Below are 19,701 nucleotides of genomic sequence, written 5' to 3' on the forward strand. Positions count from 1 at the left end.
TCAGCCCAGCTGCACTTGCAGCAAGCTGCCATCCGGGAAGTCCATCGGGGGACTGTCAGGATCCAGGAGGCCCTGTGGGAGAGCGTCCACCCCGAGGAGCCCTCAGAGTCACCCCGGTCCTCCCCACTGGGGGCTCGTGCCCCATTCCTCCTTCACGTCCTGCCACTTACTCCTCCCTAGCCCCCCTTCCTGATGTCAAATAAAATACATGTTTTTCCATAAACATGAACTGTCTTTATTTAACAAAACTGGGGATGAGGAATGAAACTCTGGGAAGACTGAGGAAAGGAGGTGGGAGAGGGGAGTAGAGAGGGTGGGAGAGGGGAGGGGGAAAACTGGGAGGAGGGAGCTGGAAGGGGGAAGCAAGGGGAAGAAGGGGGAGGGGAAGCTCAGCACTCAGGGGTGGGGGTCTCGTTGGGCCACATGTCTCCCAGCATGGCGGATGCGGGGGCCTCGGCGTCCCCAGGGAGATGGAGAGGAGGGTGAGGAGGTTGAGGAGGGAGAGGTGGGAGGGGAGGTGGGAGGGGGGCATGAGTGTGAAGAGGAACAGTAGCTGGGGGGGCAGCAGGCACTGGGGCAGCACGGGGCAGCATGCACTGTAGCAGGGCCTGCAGGTGTGAGCACATGGCATGGTCCTGGGCAAGCTGCTGCCGGCGGAGCTGCAAGTCCTCCTGTGCCCAGGCTTGGATGGTGCAGTGAAGGGCTTGCAGGACCCCCAGGTGCTGGTCCTGGTACCCCGGCCGCATGCTGGTGGTCCGGAGGAGCCTTCGGGTGCGGGACCATGTCCCAGGTGGAGTGGTGCACCCTGCACGTGCAGGGGGTGTGGCTGTGGAGAAAGAAGGGGAGTGGTCATTTCTCCCTGGAGACGCAGTGGATGATGCCCAGCGCCCCCTGCGAGATGGTCAGAGGCCGTGGTCGGGATGTCTGGCTCTCCCTGGGACCGCACCCATGCCTCTGTGCCGTTTATAGTGAGGCCGAGGCGGGGGAGAGATGTTCCCTGCCTGTGTAGAGGGGGCATGTGAAGGGAGGGCGTCCTGCTGGGTCCCACCCCGGGGTTGGGAGCATGTCAGGTCTCTTCACACATGCATGTGCCTATTGGGCCACGGTCCTTGGGTGTCATGCAGCTGGAGCCACCTGCCCGAGGGTGGCATAGCACGTGTGCGCACGTGCACAGGTGGCTGCATGATCCATGGGAGGCATGGCCAATGTGCGCAGTCCCTGGTCTCCCTCCCTGCCTCCCCCCCAGGTAGAGGACAGTGCTGGCACTTACCTGGTATGGCCTCCCCGGACAACTCTGCCAACTCTGGTGCTGGGACAGCTGGTGGTGGCCCCTCTGTGGCTCCTGGGTCAGGGTCCTCAGCTCCTGGCTCACTGCCTCCCGGGCTAGTGTGGACCGCTTCCCAGGATTCAGTCAAGGGCGGGGAAGTAGGGGTAGGTGGCAGCCTCTGCTGCGGTGCTGCTCCTGGTGGCCCTGGCGTATGCCTGCTGTAGCCCCTTCACTTTCAGGCGCACCTGCTCCTGGGTGCACCTGTGGCCTTTCCTGGCCATGGTGGCCACTATGCGGCTGTAGACAGCCGCGTTCCTCCACCTACTGCGGAGATCATGGACGTTGGGGGCCTCCCCCCAAACTTCAAATGAGGTCCATGATTTCCACAGTAGTCCATCAGGGTGAGTGCTGTCTACGGCCCCTGGCTGGCCCGTGGGTGCTGGGGGACTGGGTGGGGGATGGCTGGCTGCCACTGGTTGCCATTGTGTGGCCACTGGCTGAGGGTCTGTGGCTGCTGGCAGGCCTGGCTCTTGCACATGCCCAGTGGCCAGAGTCTACCCCTTTAAGGGCCCCAGGGCTGGGGGAGAGGAGAGAGTTTTCCTGGTTTGACCCAGAGTGGCCACCAGGGGAAACTGGGAAGGGCTGGAGGCCCCCTAATTCGAAATAACTGTCTACACAGCACTTATTTTGAATTAGCTATTTCGAATTTGGTGTTATTCCTCGTACAGTGAGGTTAACCAAATTCAAAAGAAGTACTCTGCTATTTTGAATTTATTTTGAAATAGTGGTTTGGCTGTGTAGATGCTATTAAAGTTAATTCGAAATAACTGCTGTTATTTTGAATTAACTTTGTAGGGTAAACATACCCAAACTGGTCAAAAGACCATTCACAGAAGGTAACTTGTGAGCAGAAGGTTCAGTTCAAGCCAGGCACTTTTATAGACAATCTCAGCAACTAATTGACAAATAGGTTCTTTCACTACTGACGGTGGATCTTGAGACTATGTCAAAGTAGGGGAGTATTAAGAAGCACAATCCTTGTGTTGTATTTGTTCTGTGGAGACAGGATCTTGTTTTCCAGTGCTGTGAGACTATCAAGACAGCACCCATCAGGAGCACTGAAAAGTCACTTTTAAACTAAATATAACAAAATACTTAAAGTAAAATTCAGTCTCTCTGCTTGCTTTGCCTTTATGGCCACAAATCCTAGACCTGCTCTACTTTATTGTTGCCCCCTGTCCTCTCGGCTCAACCTACAATATTGCCTTCACAACCTCAGACATCTCTGCCATTTTCTATTCTTGGGATGCCCTTTTCCAACCTATTCATGAAGCCACCTAACTTGCCATAATCAAAGCCTTCCCGAGTAATCACATTTGCTACAAAGCTTATTATGAGAGAGTGGAGAAAGGAAACACCTATGTACAAACACACCCATAAACCAGAACCATAAAGATAATGTACATGCTTTCTTTGTGTATGTCTACACAGCAACATTATTTTGAAATAACTTAGTCCACATCTACACAGCAGGCAGTTATTTCAAAATAATGTTGAAATACTGTCAAGCTGTAGGACTTCTTACTCCAACTCCTGTAACCCTCAGGCTAAGTCTACATTGGCCCCTTCTCCGGAAGAGGCATGTTAATTTCCAACTTCAGAATAGGGAAATCCGCGGGGAATTTAAATATCCCCTGCGGGATTTAAATAAACATGTCCGCTGCTTTTTTTCCGGCTTGGGGAAAAACCGGAAAAAAGCATCTAGACTGGCGTGATCCTCCGGAATAAAGCCCTTTTCCGGAGGAGCTCTTATTCCTACTTTGAAGTAGGGGTTTATTCCGGAGGATCGCGCCAGACTAGACGCTTTTTTCCGGCTTTTCCCCAAGCCGGAAAAAAAGCGGTGGCCATGTTTATTTAAATCCCGCGGGGGATATTTAAATCCCCCGCGGATTTCCCTATTCTGAAGTTGGAAATTAACATGCCTCTTCTGGAGAAGGGGCCAATGTAGACGTAGCCTGTACATTGTATAAGGAGTAAGGGAAGAGTACTCTATTTTGAAATAAGTGCTGTGTAGATGCTCCCAATTTTGAAATAAGCTACGCAATTGATGTAGCTCAATTTGCATAGCTTATTTTGAATTAAGCCTTGCGGTGTAGACACACCCTCAGGTAGTAGTATGATATTACAGCTTGGACCTCCCTGGTCTGGCATTCTCAGCACCTAACAGGTCCTGAACAAGGGGATTTGCCAGACCAGGGGGTCCACTGACATTGGCCTCACACCCCACCACTCCTATTCCCGCTGCCAGCTCCTTTTGGCCAGTGCCTGATCCCGCTGCCCCTGGGCCAGGCTCTGACCCCAGCTCCCCTACCGTTAGCCCAGCCAGGGCTACCTGGGGCCAGAGTTTCCCCGCTACCACAGACTTCACTGTCCCTGGGCTCTGGGCTCCAGAAACAACTGTGGTCCTGATGGGCCATGGATGTTGCTGGACCATAGAGTCCCAGTTTAGGGAGGTCCAACCTGTATTATTGTCTCTCTGCCCCATTTTCTCCCCTTTCTTGATTTGTTCACTCACTTCTTACATCACATGGTGAATGAATTAGTATGTTTTTCAGGGCAATGGCTCTTTTCAAGTGTAACAACACAATTTTGTGGCTCAAAATAAACAATAACGAAAGTATATGAATAATTAAATAAATATTAAAGGTTAGAATTCAGAATTACATTACTTTATTCATTCCTAGAATCTAAATTTCCCAGTGCCACATCTACTAACAACAAAGAATGAAAATGTTTGTAACACAACATGAAATTCAAACGACAATAGAGATTAGTTCTTTTATATAATTATATTATGAATATAAAGTATGTTTAACTCATAGCCATCAAAACAGTCATGAGATGACCTCTGTTTCTTAAAGCCATGTTGAATCATAGTTTTTAGCCATTAATAATAAAAGAAGACAACTACTAAAATATAACTGGAGACATCAGAAGGCAAATTTAGAGTGATACTAATCTACTGCTATGTAATGACTTACATTTGCTAACATGTTTTGGAAAGTAAAAATGAAGTACTTGTAAGTGTGATGGCAATTTCAGAAAATGCTGTGTTATTATTTCATGATTGCTGGTTGAGCCTTGGTGTACCAATTTAAGAGCCACTTAGCTTAAAGCTTAAGCATGATACCTGTTGAACTCTATTGGTACTGCTGGGAATTAATTTCCTACTCCTTTTACTTCTGGCAGTTTTTATTTTTATTTATCATACCATGATAGTTCTTTGCTATTTTATTAGTATTCATTGCTTCCTACTTATACTAAATTTAACCTACAAGTATTTTACAGCACTTCCAATGTTTTTTCATTAGGTCTTGTAGCCACTGTATATGTAAATGGCATAGCTCCAGTCTCAAGGAGCATATAGTGTAAAGACTAGAAAATGACCCAATGGATGAAATAGATGGAACTCACAACTACTTGTAAATACATTAAATTTGAAAAGTTTAACACCCTGGCTGTGTCTAGACTACATCCCTCTTTTGAAAGAGGGATGTAAATGAAGCACTTCAAAAGTGCAAATGAAGTGGGGATTTAAATATCCCACACTTCATTTGCATAATCACTTCCAAGTGGTCTTTCGAAAAAGGGCATTTCGAAAGTGAAACCATAGTCTAGATGTGGATCTTTCAGGGAAAAAAAACCTTTTTTGAAAGATCCCATACTCCTGAAAAAATGAGGAGTATGGGAACTTTTGAAAAAGGGGTTGTTGTTTTTTTGAAAGAACCGTGTCTAAACTGCAGTTTCACTTTCAAAATACTCTTTTTTGAAAGACCGTTGGGATGCGATTATGCAAATGAAGCACAAGATATTTAAATCCCTGCTTCATTTGCACTTTTGAAGTGCTTCATTTACATTCCTCTTTCGAAAGAAAGATGTAGTATAGACGAGCCCCCTGTTCTTAGCTTAGGTCCTCATTCCAAAAGGGGAAAAGTCAAAGAAAAGTGTGCCTGTCTGTCATTCCTGTACTAACTTAATTGGTTTCTTTCATAACTTTAATAGTGAACTTATTTTTTTTATATTTGCAAATTATTTAAAATATCATCTGCTTCTCAGTCCAGGAAAATGAATGGCGCTTAAGCTCCATATCTGACATATTTGAAAAATTTACCCCAATCTTTGTTTATAGCTACAGGATACAAAATTGTGAAAAACTGATTTAAAAAAGTAGTGATGGAGATACTTCATATTGACAATATTGTGCCACATCAATATCTCAACATGATATTTAGTCTGATCTAATCTTACTTTAGATCCAGGCTATGACAATCTTCAGACTCTTCTAAGGGAGCAATATATCATGAACTAAACATCCATCCTGAAATCATTATATGCTTCACACAGTAAGGGAGTCCTGAGAGACCATCCCTAATCATATAGTACCTTATTTTTCAGCACTAAAACATCAGCCCTTTAATTAAATGAATACTATTGCAAGTACAAATCCTGGATTTGCTTGCACATCCTGTCTAGGTGGGAATGCATCTAGCCAGTGGGAGAAGGGGGCAATTGCCCTGGGGCCCAGCAATTCAAAGGGGTCTGGGGCTCGCAGATGCTCCTGCAGGAGTGGTGGTGAATGAAGCCCTGTGCCCTTTAGCTCACCGCTAGAGTGCAGTGTGTCACACTGTGGGCGGCATTGAAGGCTGGCTACCCAACCCTTCCATCCGAGGCTTTGCCCCTTCTGGGAGCACTAAACTTCCCCACACCTTACCCAGGGGCCCAACAAGTCTGTTAGTCACCCTGCATCAAGCCATAAGCAAAAATTACACATCCGTTCAAGATTTACCACCATTGTGCAAAGGAGAGCTTCCATAATGTGGCACACAGCCCTTTGCTACCCCAACCTTTCCCAATCAGGCATATGGGGAAGAGAGAAACAGCGGAAAGCATGGCAGTTTCTGCAGCCAGAGATTGAACTGGCAGGAGCTGAGACAACTGACTGCAGCAGCGATCTTAGGCTGCTAATGATGTCACAAGGGTTTGAGTCTTTATAGCTTTCACTCTGGATATTTTTTCCATTCTGGTCCCCTCCACCCACTCTCTTCATTGAACCGCACTCCGTGCTCCTCTCCACTATTCTTTTTTTCTGCATCTCCTCCCTTCATTGACCCCTGTCCCTTTCTCAGTTCAGCTAATCCCCTCCCAACAAAAGACCACCCAAAAAAACTTAGAAACAAAACAACCAAAAACTGACACACTTGTAAATCATTCTATTGTTCACTCTGTTTGTATGTGGTATGCCTTCTCTCCTTTCCTTTGTCTGCCATGTCTATTTAGATTATAAATTCTTTAATACAGAGATTTTCCCTAATTCCATGTCTGAACAGTGCCTAATAGAATAGGGGCCTGGCCCCATTTGGGAGTGCTAGGTGCTGCCACAAATACAAATAATAAGCAATAATTTCTCCATGCATCTATGAACAGAGGATAATGAACTATTTTTTACTGTATTTAGTATAAACCACAAATCAATGTAACATGGTACTTTTGTATATTAACAAGCATACACTATATACTGCATACTACACACACATGTTTAAATATATAACACCCAGCTTCCTTGGTAAGAAACACTGGTTTCACTCACTTTCTTAATCGCTAATGGCAGCTTTTCAGAGCAAATTTTATATGTGATTTTTTCCAGATGTCAGAATGAAATAAACATAAAGTATCTAACACCGATTCTTTATGTCCTGGTTCTAAGTCAGAAAATAGCTCTATCCCAGTTTATATAGAACATGAGGTACTGAATTTTAACTGGTAAATGCAAAAGGCAATGATGAGAATTTCTACCAATGATAAATGGGTTTGCAAATTGAAAAGAAATAAAACACTAAGCAATAAAATGGTTATACTAATTCAATAAAATATGATGCACTCTTGATAATGAAAACTGTTCCACATCAAATACATTTAACATGTTAAAATGTGAAAAAAGAGGACTGAAATATACAAAGAATATTTATAACAAACAACAAACAATTCTGCAAATGCAATTTCAGCCACTCTTCACAAACCATTAATAACAGACCCCCCAAAACATAAGCATAACAGCATTCATTGGTTCCTGAGAAGTAAAGAGTTATTGAATTAGGTGTGCTCTAATAAGCATAAAATCAGAAGCCACAGTCCGATCTGTAGGACGATCTTTGCTAAAAAAAATAACCAGTTTGGTAAATGTTCAGCTGGATAAAAAGTTTCCACTCTCCTCTTTTCCCCTAGAATAGGGTTGATTAGGCAAATTTAGCATTACATTTAAATAACTAAATTGTAATATATATGTGTTATGCATATTTAAATCACAACATATTAAATAAAAATATCTGATTCCTACCAGTTTGGCTGAGCTGAGAAGTGCTGCGGCTTTTTCGTGACAGACCCACAATCGCCACCATCTTTGCACCAATGCTGGAGCGTCGTTTTTTGCCACTAGAGCCCACAGTGCCCACTGCTGTGTCAGACTGGCTGCCATCATTCTTCTCTAGTGTGTACATATCCCCGCCAATGCTGGTGCTCTTAGTCATGTTGTTTCCTGAGACGCCCATCTGTCTGCTTTGCATTTTGGATGTAAAGACACTGTCAGCCGATGGATGGACGACAGTGTGGACATAAGAGTAAAAAGGGGAAGACAGAAAAGGACAGGTTTCAGATGGAAAGTTTTGGGAGATTATAAGGGGAAAGCAACTAATTCACACAGGCGGAGTTTTGCTTTCGTTAGAAGTAAAAAGGAACAACTTTAATGGTCAAGTTCCTACTTGCAGTTTAGTGGTGTTCTCTCTTTAACAATATACTGTACTTCACTTGTTACATTTTTTTTAAATTGAAAAGCTTTCTATTTATGAAAGTTCTTAAAAGTATATTATGTGCATTTAGCATAATGACAAATATACTCGTATACAATTTCTAAATGTAGGAAAAACGTCATGTATTTTCATATGTATTACACAGTTTATTATTTCAGTATTTTCTTTCCAGATTTAGCTCTTGGTCAGTCAAATTGAACACATCTGTTCCTGCAGTCTATCACGAGGCAGATTCTGCAACTCTATTAAGCAATGGTTGCCTACATCTGGCAAAGCAAATACAGGATAAAAAATATCATCTGTAATGTTATTTTATTAAACTAAAAATCTAGCGCTGCAGAATCCCTGAGTAGATGAGTCATTTTTTGCATAGGATTCTTTTTTCTGAGTAAGCTCTTTCTTCATACTAAAACTTATTTGCCCTATATTGACATTTGGTTATATTGTCTGACAATTGCAAAATGATCAGCCTCTCATAGGGTATGTCTACACTACAAAGTTAGTTCGAACTAACGGACGTTAGTTCGAACTAACTTTAATAGGTGCTACACTAGCGCTCCGCTAGTTCGAATTTGAATCGAACTAGCGGAGCGCTTAGTTCGAACTAGGTAAACCTCATTTTACGAGGACTAACGCCTAGTTCGAACTAGCTAGTTCGAACTAAGGGCTGTGTAGCCCTTTAGTTCGAACTAGTGGGAGGCTAGCCCTCCCCAGGTTTCCCTGGTGGCCACTCTGGCCAACACCAGGGAAACTCTATGCCCCCCTCCCAGCCCCGGACCCCTTAAAGGGGCACGGGCTGGCTACGGTGCCCGTGCCAGGTGCAAGCCTGCCAGCACCCAGCTAGCAGACCCTGCACCTGGCACGGCACAGAGCCACCCACCTGTCAGCCGACGGTCAGGGCAGTGAGTCCCTCATGACCGGCTGAAGTTCTTTTAAATTGTGCTTGGTTCTGTTACAGCAACTGAAGGAGTCACAATTTAAAAGAACTTCAGCCGGTCATGAGGGACTCACTGCCCTGACCGTCGGCTGACAGAATTGGCGTAGTCGGCAGGATTGTGCTACTGGTTCACACCTGGGCTGCTCCGCTGCCGGCTTCCCCGCGGCTTTGCAAAGCCGGGGGGGGGGGGAGGCTCGGGCAGCGAGGCAGCCCAGACGCCCCGCGGCTGTCCCGCTGCCGGCGTCCTCAGAGGCTTTGCTCCCCATCTCCCTGGTCTGCTGGTCTCCAGCAGACTAGGGAGACTGGGAGCAAAGCCGCGGAGGACCCAGGCGGCGGGACCGCGGTGCGTCTCGGTCCGCCGCCCGTGTCTTCCTGGTCTGCTGGGTTGGGGGGGGAGCGCAGCTAGTACGCCCCCCAACCCAGCAGCACCCCAGCTGCTCTGGTCCTGATTCAGCTGCTGCTGGTCAGTTTCAGCAGCGGCTGAATCAGGACTCCTGGGGCAGAGCAGATGGGATGCTGCTGGGTTGGTCCAGTAGTGCCGAGGAGCGGCGCTACTGGAGCAACTCAGCAGCACCCCAGCTGCTCTGCCCCAAGCGTCCTGATTTAGCCGCTGCTGAAAATGACCAGCGCTGACTATAGGAAGCCCAAGGCAGAGTTGCTCTGCCCTGGGCTTCCTGGAATCAGCTGCTGATCAGTTTCAGCAGCAGCTGACTTGGGGACGCTTGGGGTTCTTAAGTTGATTCTGTATGTAAGTCAGAACTGGCAGTCAGTTTCAGCAGCGGCTGAATCTGAACGCCAGTTCCGACTTACATACAGATTCAACTTAAGAACAAACCTACAGTCCCTATCTTGGTCGTAACCCGGGGACTGCCTGTAGTGACACCCCAAAGCTAACAAAGATTTTTGTTTGTTGTGTGCTTTAAACACAGATTTGAGATAAGGAGTGCATCTTTTAGTTACATTCCTATGGAGTGAGGCCTCCTGGAGTTCTTCCTACTCAAGGAGAGTGGATTCACTTGAGGGGTTCCAGAAACAGATCCCTGTGTAGCTTGCCAGCTTTGTTAGTTAGTGAAAAAGTGATTTGGGCCATCCTCTTACTGCTTTTGGGATGAATAGTGAGGCTGTAACTGTCCTCACCCCTACTCAGGTAATGCTGTATCACTCTCATTTGTGCCTCTGCACAAGTGAACAGCAGCTCTCCTGCCCATAGTTATTTAGTTCTACAGTCATTTGAAAAAGCAGGGTTGGTATCTTTGCCTCTTGCATTTTCCACCGCAGATGTTATGCTATTATAAACATATCCACCGAATTTCTATAGTGCCCGCCAGAGGGCACACACTTTTCCATTATTACACATTCACACAAATACAATTTCTACTGCACTGGGTGACTGCCTCTGGTCCCCCCCTTAATGGAGAAAGAAAAATCCAGCATGAACAAAGCAAATTGGTGCATCAGTTCACATTACTGGAAGTCTACCAGTCTGTTTGGTCACATACTTTATATGCTAATCTGCAAGAGTGGCCTGACTAGGCATCTCTAGGCACTATCTATAAAGAGTAAAATGCAGACATCTGGGGAAACACTGCATACTTGAATAAGTTTAATTGTGAAAAATGAAGATTTTCAGAGCAGATCTGCATCTTATATGCCTAGAGACTCCGGAGAGATGGTAAGGGCTGTTAATGGGTCCGAGGTCAGGGAAATCCAATCCCCTAATGGGCAAGGGTTCCCCATTCTAGGAAAAATCTTCAGTCAGTATTAATGCAAAGCAAAGTCTGAATTCATTTACCCCAGAGAGCTAGCCAATGGAAAGACAATAACCAGTATCTTGATAGTTTTAGGGAGTTCTCCCTTCATTGTTCTGGCCCCTTGAACAAGGAGGTGGTCTAGCCACTCACTTCAACATGATCACCACAAGGGAAGGGAGAATGAACATCAGATGTCCCAAAGATTAAGTGGGTTTATTAGCCAAGGGGAACGTAGAAAAGACATAGGAATTAAGAGGTGGGGAACCTGCAAATCTCAGTGATTATTTTGGCCAAGTTCTAGGGGAGAGGAAATGTGCTCTCCTTCAGTATCAAGGAAATGTTACTTCTTATCCTTCTGTGAATCCTTGAGTCCTTTTCAAAGGCTGAGAAGCTCATTGGAGAATCAATATGGTTTGGTTAATGAACACAAATCAGAATTAAAGAGTAGCAATGTCAGGCTCTTCTGAAGAGCAAGAAGATAGAAGATAAAGAAGATACTTCCTTTTTCTCTCAGGGAAGTAAAGAGATGGGGGGGGGGTGAGGAAAGATAAAATATGCAAATTACAGAGCTTTTTCTTTTTTATCCTGACTTACATTTACAGTGTCTGACTGAGGAACAGAAGATGAATCATAATTAAAAGAGGTGATGAGTAACTATATAGAAACAGGATAGCTTCATTAGCAAGAGACATCTTAGATGTTTACACAGCTTGACCCATTAAGGATAAAATCTTAGAATAAACTTCCAGAAAAATATTTCTTAGTGCTTGAAAGTCACTCTTTTCCTACTGAAAGCCTATGCTTTAGGAGTAAGGGACTCAGACAACAATCCCTGTTGTCCCACTGAAGGAAGAGGAGTGATAAAATGAGAGTACTCACAAGACCCCAACTTAATATATACAGCAGAGGTGCTCTGTCCCTGCAGAAAGGTATATGGGTGTATTGCAGCCTGTCATCTGAAGAAGTGGGTTGTGCCCATGAAAACTCATGATGCCATCTATATGTTTTGTTATTCTTTAAGGTGCTACTAGTCTATTTGTTGTTTTTTAAGCAAATAAAGAGTACCCCTAGCCCTAAAGAAGGAGCAAGACTGGAGAGTGGGGACATCAGAATACAGTTTATAAAACTTGTGAAATACATTATCTTCTGTGACATGGGAGGAGAAACAGGATCCTTAGGTCCAAACATATGCAGCCTGTTGAGGTGAGCAGATGAGGGTAAACACAAAAACTGGGATCTCAGAGGAGCCTAGTGGTTTTCCAACATTGTTCTGGCCTTTGTTATACGATTGAAGGGAAAGTGTGGGACTAGGCCTCTTCCACATAGGCAAAAGGTATAATGAGAGGGGGGTTTAAATTTTGACATCAAGAACCTTTCAGGATCTATAATGGTCTGTCATCTGGCTGATTGCTACATGAGGAGGCAAAGCTCTCTGCCTGGAACCAAAGCAGAGAAAATGCAGAGGAAAGTCCAGGAGCTAGCCGATAGAGGAAAGACAATTGTAGGTGAAAAAAAATCTTGGAAGCCAGTGAATGGTGACTCAGGTTAGCAAGTCTGTAAAATGGAATGGATATCTATTAGTCCACATAATCAGATAAGTAGGTACAAAAAAGGAGCCATAGAAATGGTAGGCAATTTGGGGGAAAAAGCACCATTTTTGAGGCTTTTGATCTCTAGCTGTGAAAGACAGCTATGATCAGCCTTTGATTAAGACCTTGGCTGCAACCTTAGGTATAGAGAGGCTGCTGCCTGTGTTTATTACATAAGAGATGGAGATTAAGTAGGAAGGAACATCTAAAAACTCAGGAACAAACTATACCCTGTGCAAGAAAAGCCCATAGTAGATTTAAGAAACTCTGAGTCTGAACTTGCAGTATCCTAGTCAGAATTTTGTGTTGGTGGCAAGTGAAATTTACTTTGAGAACAAACAAGGCTGTGGTCTTAAAGGCCACCCCAAATTTAGAACACATGTAAGGTGTTCTCCAAGAATTGAACAGAAACCTAACAGGTGTTGGAATGAGACAGGATAGCAAGGGAATGAAGTGGCTTTACTACAAGGGCCTTTCAGCCTGTGGCCACTTAAAAGCTCTCCTCTAAATCCAATTGTGTCTACTTTGAACACCTTTGTGGAAATTCAGTTCACACAAAGTAATGATCAGTAATAGCACCATCTGCATCATAAATTCCTTGTAAGATCTAAGAAGGCTGATGCTGGGAAGAGCAGTGATCTTCATGATTATCTTACAGTAAAATCTTTGCAAGACTCAGAAAGAGATACTTACATCCTGTGGTGCCATTTTTCAATTATAATGGTTTAGGGAAAAATATCCAGATTGTGTGATAAAAACCAATAATTTCCAAATATCAAATAAAAATTGCATCATTTAATATATGAAAGTCATCCTGCAGAAAGTTTCTAGAGTGGTAGCACTCCAAACTGGAGTCTTCTGCTTATCCATAACATATGGACAGCAGCTAATGCTTCTACGTGGCTCAGAAATATTCCATTAACAATCCTCACACTAAGCTATTCAGTTCCTTCTAAATGGAAGACGTTCAAACAATCATCCTTATTAAATAAATCTGTAGCAAGGTGCTTAAAATGGTTGTCAAGCACAGTTATTACAATTCCATTAGCCACAAAATACTGTACCTCATTAAAACTATGTATTAGAAAAGTCAGCTAGTTCACTACAGTTTGGTTCCTAGGTAACTGGAGGCATAAGATTATGTTCTTCTTTATCTGCCTGTAGACATATAAGAAACCCCTGAGAAAGAAGGTGCTGTCATAGTAAAAGGCTATCACATAGCAAGAAGCAAGATGGAGATGGAAAGACTGAGTTGCCTTGTGTGTCAGAAAGAACAAAAGCATCTAATACAATCAATCAATCAATCAATCTGGTCTTTCCTAGTTCTGAAGGGAGGGTGAAGATCTAATAGGGCAAAAGGGCCACAGAAGACATTAGACCTGCTACAAAGTTGCAAAAGCACCTTAGTGTGTTGCAGTGGTCCTAGGAGCTATTGTACAATGTAAATGAGGCTCCATTAGGAGTCAAAAGCTTAATAATTGCTGAGAGTGGGGGAAGGGGGTAAGAGCTTGCAAAACATGTAGCATTGGGGAACTGCAGTCTAGATTTCAGGCTGGTGGATTTTTGCGGACATTTATTTTAGCTCATTTTTTGGATCTTAAACAGAGAAATCAGGCAGAAACTTAATCATTCCAACTCTTCCTGTCTCTGACTGATTCATTAGTGCCTCACAGGCACCTTATGTGCCTGCAGAAGTTACTTATTTTAGAGTTAATTAAACTCACTGACGGCTGATGGCACATTCTCTTTTAGTGCAGTCACCAAAGCTCAGAATCCTCATCTGTTTCACTGTTCTCAAATGGGAAATATTTCCTCCTCATCCATATTTGAAGAACATACTTTGTCTTTTGACTGCTACTTTTCTGCCCAGTTCTTTAAGAGCACTGTGCCCTCACTGGCTACTCAGATTCTTGCCTTAAGAAATAAGTTCCAGTCAGAAATTGTTTTACATATGCAGTCTAGAAAGTATTGCAAGTGCCAAATTTCTGCAGAAAACCTTTCCTCTGTGCCAGTGAAACATTGACATCATGTATCTCCTTATGCTTGATTATGCCATTTCAAATGTACAATATGTGGCAAACCAACCAGAATCATGTTGAAGAAATGCAAGGCACTGAGTCCACAAACATTTTGCTGCTATACAAATTAGCTATATAGTCCAAAGTAAATGAGAAGCTCATTGAGATTAATGTGGGCATCATATTTGTAAAACATGGAAATACTGCCCACTTACTCTGTATTCTTACAATCCAGTAGCCAGGAGACCAAAAAACAAACCAAGAAAAAGTATTGAATTATACCGTTTCCAATACAACAAAATTAATCAGCCACTACAACTAAACATCAAAGTGAGTGATGCCATTTGATGTGGGACAAATACAAATTAGAACCAATCTATGTATTTGTTTTCAAGACAAATGTCTGACTTCGTGGGGCATGTGCACATCTTTTAAAGATATCATCACTTGTCATACCACAACTCTTCCATGAATACAGATTGTGATAGGATTGTATTTAATCCAGCACCAGACCTTGCTACTCCCTCAGTTTTCGCTTGTTGGAGTTCTCGAAATTAAAACCTGATTCTTGTAAGTCAAACAATAACCCTTCTTCACATTTGATTTATTCAAATAACATTACAGTTGCAATATCAACTTAAATCAATACAAGTCTTTCTCCAGCTCTACAGTTAATTCACCCACTTGCTACACTAGACAGTTTCTTCTTGTAACCCAGATCCTGCTGACTGGCTTTTCTTCAAACTTCTTCTTCATAAGGCTAAATGATGTTGGTAACTATAGCCAATCCAAGGATTTGCAAATATCGTACCCCAAAGCATACAAATGCCTGTTTGAAATAAACCCAAACTATGTATAGCCTTTAAATCTGATGAAATATTACTTTTCATCAACCTGTACTTGCTTGTCCCTTCTCCACATTAGAATCTGCATTCTCTAATTGCATGACTCAGAATTATATCACAAGCTACCTCCCATATAAGTAAGGTTGGAAGGGTTAGATTTTTATTGGAAAGTGTCATAAGCATCAAATATTTACTTTGTATATTTTGACATATGATAATCAATTAGGGTATGTCTACACTACAGCACTAATTCGAACTAACTTAATTCGAATTAGTTAATTCGAACTAAGCTAATTCAAATGAGTGCATCTAGACCTAAAAACTAATTTGAATTAGCGTTTTGCTAATTCGAAATAGCATGTTCACATTGAGTAGACCCTGAACCGAAGTTAAGGCTGGCTGGAACCAGTGCCAACAGAGCATCAGGTTAGGACTTAGAGTGTGGAGCTGCTGCCTCAGGCTAGCTGAGGGCTGTGCTTAAAGGGACCCGACCCCCACCCCGGACAGAGATTTCTCAGGGTTCCCTGCTTGCTTGTCTAACTCAATGAGGGACAGCAAAGCAGTCCTGTCTTGGAGTGCCCTGAGTGCCCACACTCGGCACATCACAGCACTCAGCCATCAGCCCGGCTGCACTTGCCGCAGGCAGCCATCCAGGGAAGTCAATCAGGGGGCTATCAGGATCCAGAAGGCCCTGCAGGAGGGCTTCCACCCCGAGGAGCCCACAGAGCCACCCCAGTCCTCCCCATCGGGGGCTCGTGCCCCATTCCTCCCTCACCTCCTTCCACTTACCCCTCCCTAGCCCCCCTTCCTGATGTAAAAAATAAAGGACAAATATCCTTTTGTAAAATAGAAACTCTCTTTATTTAACAAAACTGGGGGAGGAGGGGATTAACCTCTGGGGAGACTGGGAAAAGGAGGTGGGAGAGGGGAAGAGAGAGGGTGGAAGAGGGGAGGGGGAAACCTGGGAGAAGGGAGCTGGAAGGGGGAAGCCAGGGGAAGAAGGAGGAGGGGAAGTATAAAACTATGGTACACCATATCTTAAGTACTGTGTACAGATGTGGTCCCCTCACCCCAAAAAAGATATTTTGGCCTTGGAAAGGGTTCAGAAAAGGGCAACTAAAATGATTAGGGGTTTGGAACAGGTCCCATATGAAGAGAAGCTAAAGAGACTGGGACTTTCCAGCTTAGAAAAGAGGAGACTGAGGGGGGATATGATAGAGGTATATAAAATCATGAGTGGTGTGGAGAGGGTGAATAAAGAAAAGTTCTTCATTAGTTCCCTTAATATAAGGACTAGAGGACACCAAATGAAATTAATGGGCAACAGGTTTAAAACTAAAAGTGAAAGTTCTTCTTCACACAGCACATAGTCAACCTGTGGAACTCGTTGCCACAGGAGGCTATGAAGGCTCGAACTATAACAGAGTTTAAAGAGAAGTTAGATAAATTCATGGAGGTTGGGTCCATGGAGTGCTATTAGCCAGGGAGTACGAATGGTGTCCCTGGCCTCTATTTTTGGATGGCTGGAGATGGATGGCACAAGACAAATCGCTTGGTCATTGTTTTTGGTCCATCCTCTCCGGGGTACCTGGTGCTGGCTGCTGTTGGCAGACAGGCTACTGGGCTAGATGGACCTTTGGTCTGACCCAGTATGGCAATTCTTATATTCTAATGTTCTAAGCTCAGGGCTCAGGGTCGGGTGTCTCACTGGACCAACTTGATTTTCATGCAAACCTGCTCCTGGGTTTGCATGTGGCCTCTGGTGGCCAGGCTGGCAGCCATGCGGCTGTAGACGGCCGCGTTCCTCTGGCTAGTGTGTAGATCGTGGACGTTGGAGGCCCCCAAACTTTGATGAGGTCCACGATCTCTGCACTAGACCAGGTGGGTGCTTGCCTCTTGCGGCCCCGGGCAGGCTCCTGGGAGCCGCCAGCCTGGTCCTGGGAAGAGGTGGAGGGCTCGGTGGCAGCGAGTGGCTGGCTCGTGTTGTGCCAGGTGTAGGGTCAGCTGGCTGGGTGCTGGCAGGCTTGCAGCTGGCACAAGCACTGTAGACAGACCGTGCCCCTTTAAGGGCTCCGGGGCTGGGAGGGGGGCAGAAGAATTTCGCTGGTTTGGCCCAGAGTGGCCACCAGGGCAAGCTGGGGAGGGCTAGCCTCCAACTAGTTCGAATTAAGTGGCTACACAGCCCTTAATTCGAATTACTTAATTCAAACTAGGCGTTACTCCTCATAGAATGAGGTTTACCTAGTTCGAATTACGCATTCTGCTAGTTCGATTTAAATTCGAACTAGCAGTTTGTATGTGTAGCCCCTATTAAAGTTAATTCAAACTAACGGCTGTTAGTTCGAATTAACTTTGTAGAGTAGACATACCCTTAGTGTTTTCACTGTTATAAAGCTTTAACCTTTTGAATCTCAATGTTTATTATCAGTAAATAAATGTCTGACCCTTCCTATTGTCTGATCCTCAATAACAATTGTGAAAATGTAAATCAATAATAATATGCTAAAACACATAATTTTGAGCAACTGTGAACATTTAAAAATAAATATATTCAAATGCTTAAAATAAATATTGGTATCACATCAAATTATACAAAAAAATTGAATTCTGTCAAGCCTACATATAAGGGTATATGTTAGTTATGTAATTTCTTTCTCTCTGTAATTCATGATGATATTGCTAGAGTCCAGATTCTGAATATTGCTGATTCAGGGGACAGAGACAGATTGTGGACACCTGATTCAAATGACCTCATACCTTGCCTCTTGGATAGTACCTCTGAGTACAGGGCTACTAAATGTGACAGAATCTGGTCCCCTTTTCGAAGCAAGACCAACCTCAACTAAATCATGCTAGCCCAGGCTATGTCAAGCCTGACCTTAAAAACCTTTAAGGATGGAGATTCCACTACCTCCGTAAGAAATCCATTCCAGTGCTTCATCATCCTTCTACTGAAATACTTTTTCCTAACATCCAACCTAGCCCTCCCACACTGCAACCTGAGATCATTGTTTCTTGTCCTGTTATCTTTCACCACTGAGAATAGCCTCTCTCCATCCTCTTTAGAGAGGCTGCTATCTGATTTCCCCTCATTCATGTCTTCTACAGATAAAATTAGCCCAATCCCTTCATCCTTTCCTCATAAGTCATGAGCCCCACGCTTCTAATCATTTTCTTTGCTCTCCGCAGGACTTTCTCTAATTTGTCCACATCCTTTCTATAATGTGGGGCCCAAAACTGGACACATACTCCTGATGTGGCCACACCAGGGCCCAAAAAAGGGGACTAGTCACTTCCCTTGATCTGCTGGCAATGTTCTTACTAATGCAACCCATTATGCTATTAACCTTCTTGGCAACAAAGACACACTGTTGATTTATGTCCAGCTTTTTGTCCACTGTATCCTCAACCCTTTTCTGCAGAACTGCCACTTAGACAATCTGCAGCCTGCAATGGTGATAGGAGACGTCTGTCCTAAGTGCAGGACTCTGCATTTTTCTTTGTTGAATTTCATCAGGTTTCTTTTAGCCCAGTCCTCCAATTTGTCTAGGTCAGGAATCTCAAACTCATGACCTGCAGTCAGAGCATTTTCACACTCCCGTTCAGAATTCCCAGCAGCCCAGGGTGGTGGGATATGTCCTTCCTCATCCCCTTAGCCCCGACCCTTTCTGCGCTCCTCTACAATCTCTCCCATTGCACCCTGTCCCCTGAGGAATGTGACCTCAGGGCTTACTGGGGGGAGGGCGGCTAGCACGGGATGGCAGCAGCTGTCAGCCTCCCCTCCCCTGCACTCCCCACAGTGGCAGGAGCCACGGGGAAGTGGATTGCACTTGCACTTCACTCTGCTTCCCAGGAGCTTCTGCCACCGCGTGGAGTGCGGGGGGGGGGGGGGGCGCAGGAGGAGGCAACCACACCAGGCCTCCACAGTTATCCCCAATGTCATGTCTCTCAGGGAACGCGGTACAATGGGAAGAGAGGGCGGGACAGTAGTGTGAAAGGGCGGGTCTTGGAAGACGGACACAGATACACCCCTCCCTGAGCTGCTAAGACTCCTGGGCCACATTGCAAAAATATTCCAATCATAGATGGCCACGGACTGTAAGTTTGAGATCCCTGATTTAGGTCATTCTGGACCCTATCTCTACTCTCCAGGGGTATGTCTACACTACAAAGTTAATTCGAACTAATAGACGTTAGTTCAAATTAACTTTCATAGGTGCTACACTAGCGCTCCGCTAGTTCGAACTTAATTCGAACTAGCAGAGCGCTTAGTTTGAACTAGGTAAACCTCATTCTACGAGGACTAAGCCTAGTTCGAACTTACTAGTTCGAATTAAGGGGTGTGTAGCCCCTTAATTCAAACTAGTGGGAGGCTAGCCCTCCCCAGCTTTCCCTGGTGGCCACTCTGGGCACCACCAGGGAAACTCGTCT

At 44.5% G+C, this 19,701-nt stretch overlaps 1 protein-coding gene across 3 annotated transcripts in view; it reads right to left on the reverse strand.

The window, feature by feature from the left end:
* The window catches only part of RIMS2 (regulating synaptic membrane exocytosis 2), a 517,795-nt gene that overhangs the window by 84,571 nt on the left and 413,523 nt on the right, over window positions 1-19,701 (reverse strand). For 2 of the 3 annotated variants that reach the window (XM_075920239.1, XM_075920238.1), the window contains exon 2: window positions 7,662-7,879. In XM_075920239.1, coding sequence (XP_075776354.1) covers window positions 7,662-7,872 — 211 coding nt within the window. In that variant the 5' untranslated portion in view covers window positions 7,873-7,879. Of the gene's footprint in view, window positions 1-7,661; window positions 7,904-19,701 lie in introns of all 3 variants that reach the window. The other variant, XM_075920242.1, reaches the window with a different exon arrangement.

The sequence above is a fragment of the Pelodiscus sinensis genome, chromosome 2 (genome assembly GCF_049634645.1).
Source record: "Pelodiscus sinensis isolate JC-2024 chromosome 2, ASM4963464v1, whole genome shotgun sequence".
NCBI lineage: Eukaryota > Metazoa > Chordata > Testudines > Trionychidae > Pelodiscus > Pelodiscus sinensis.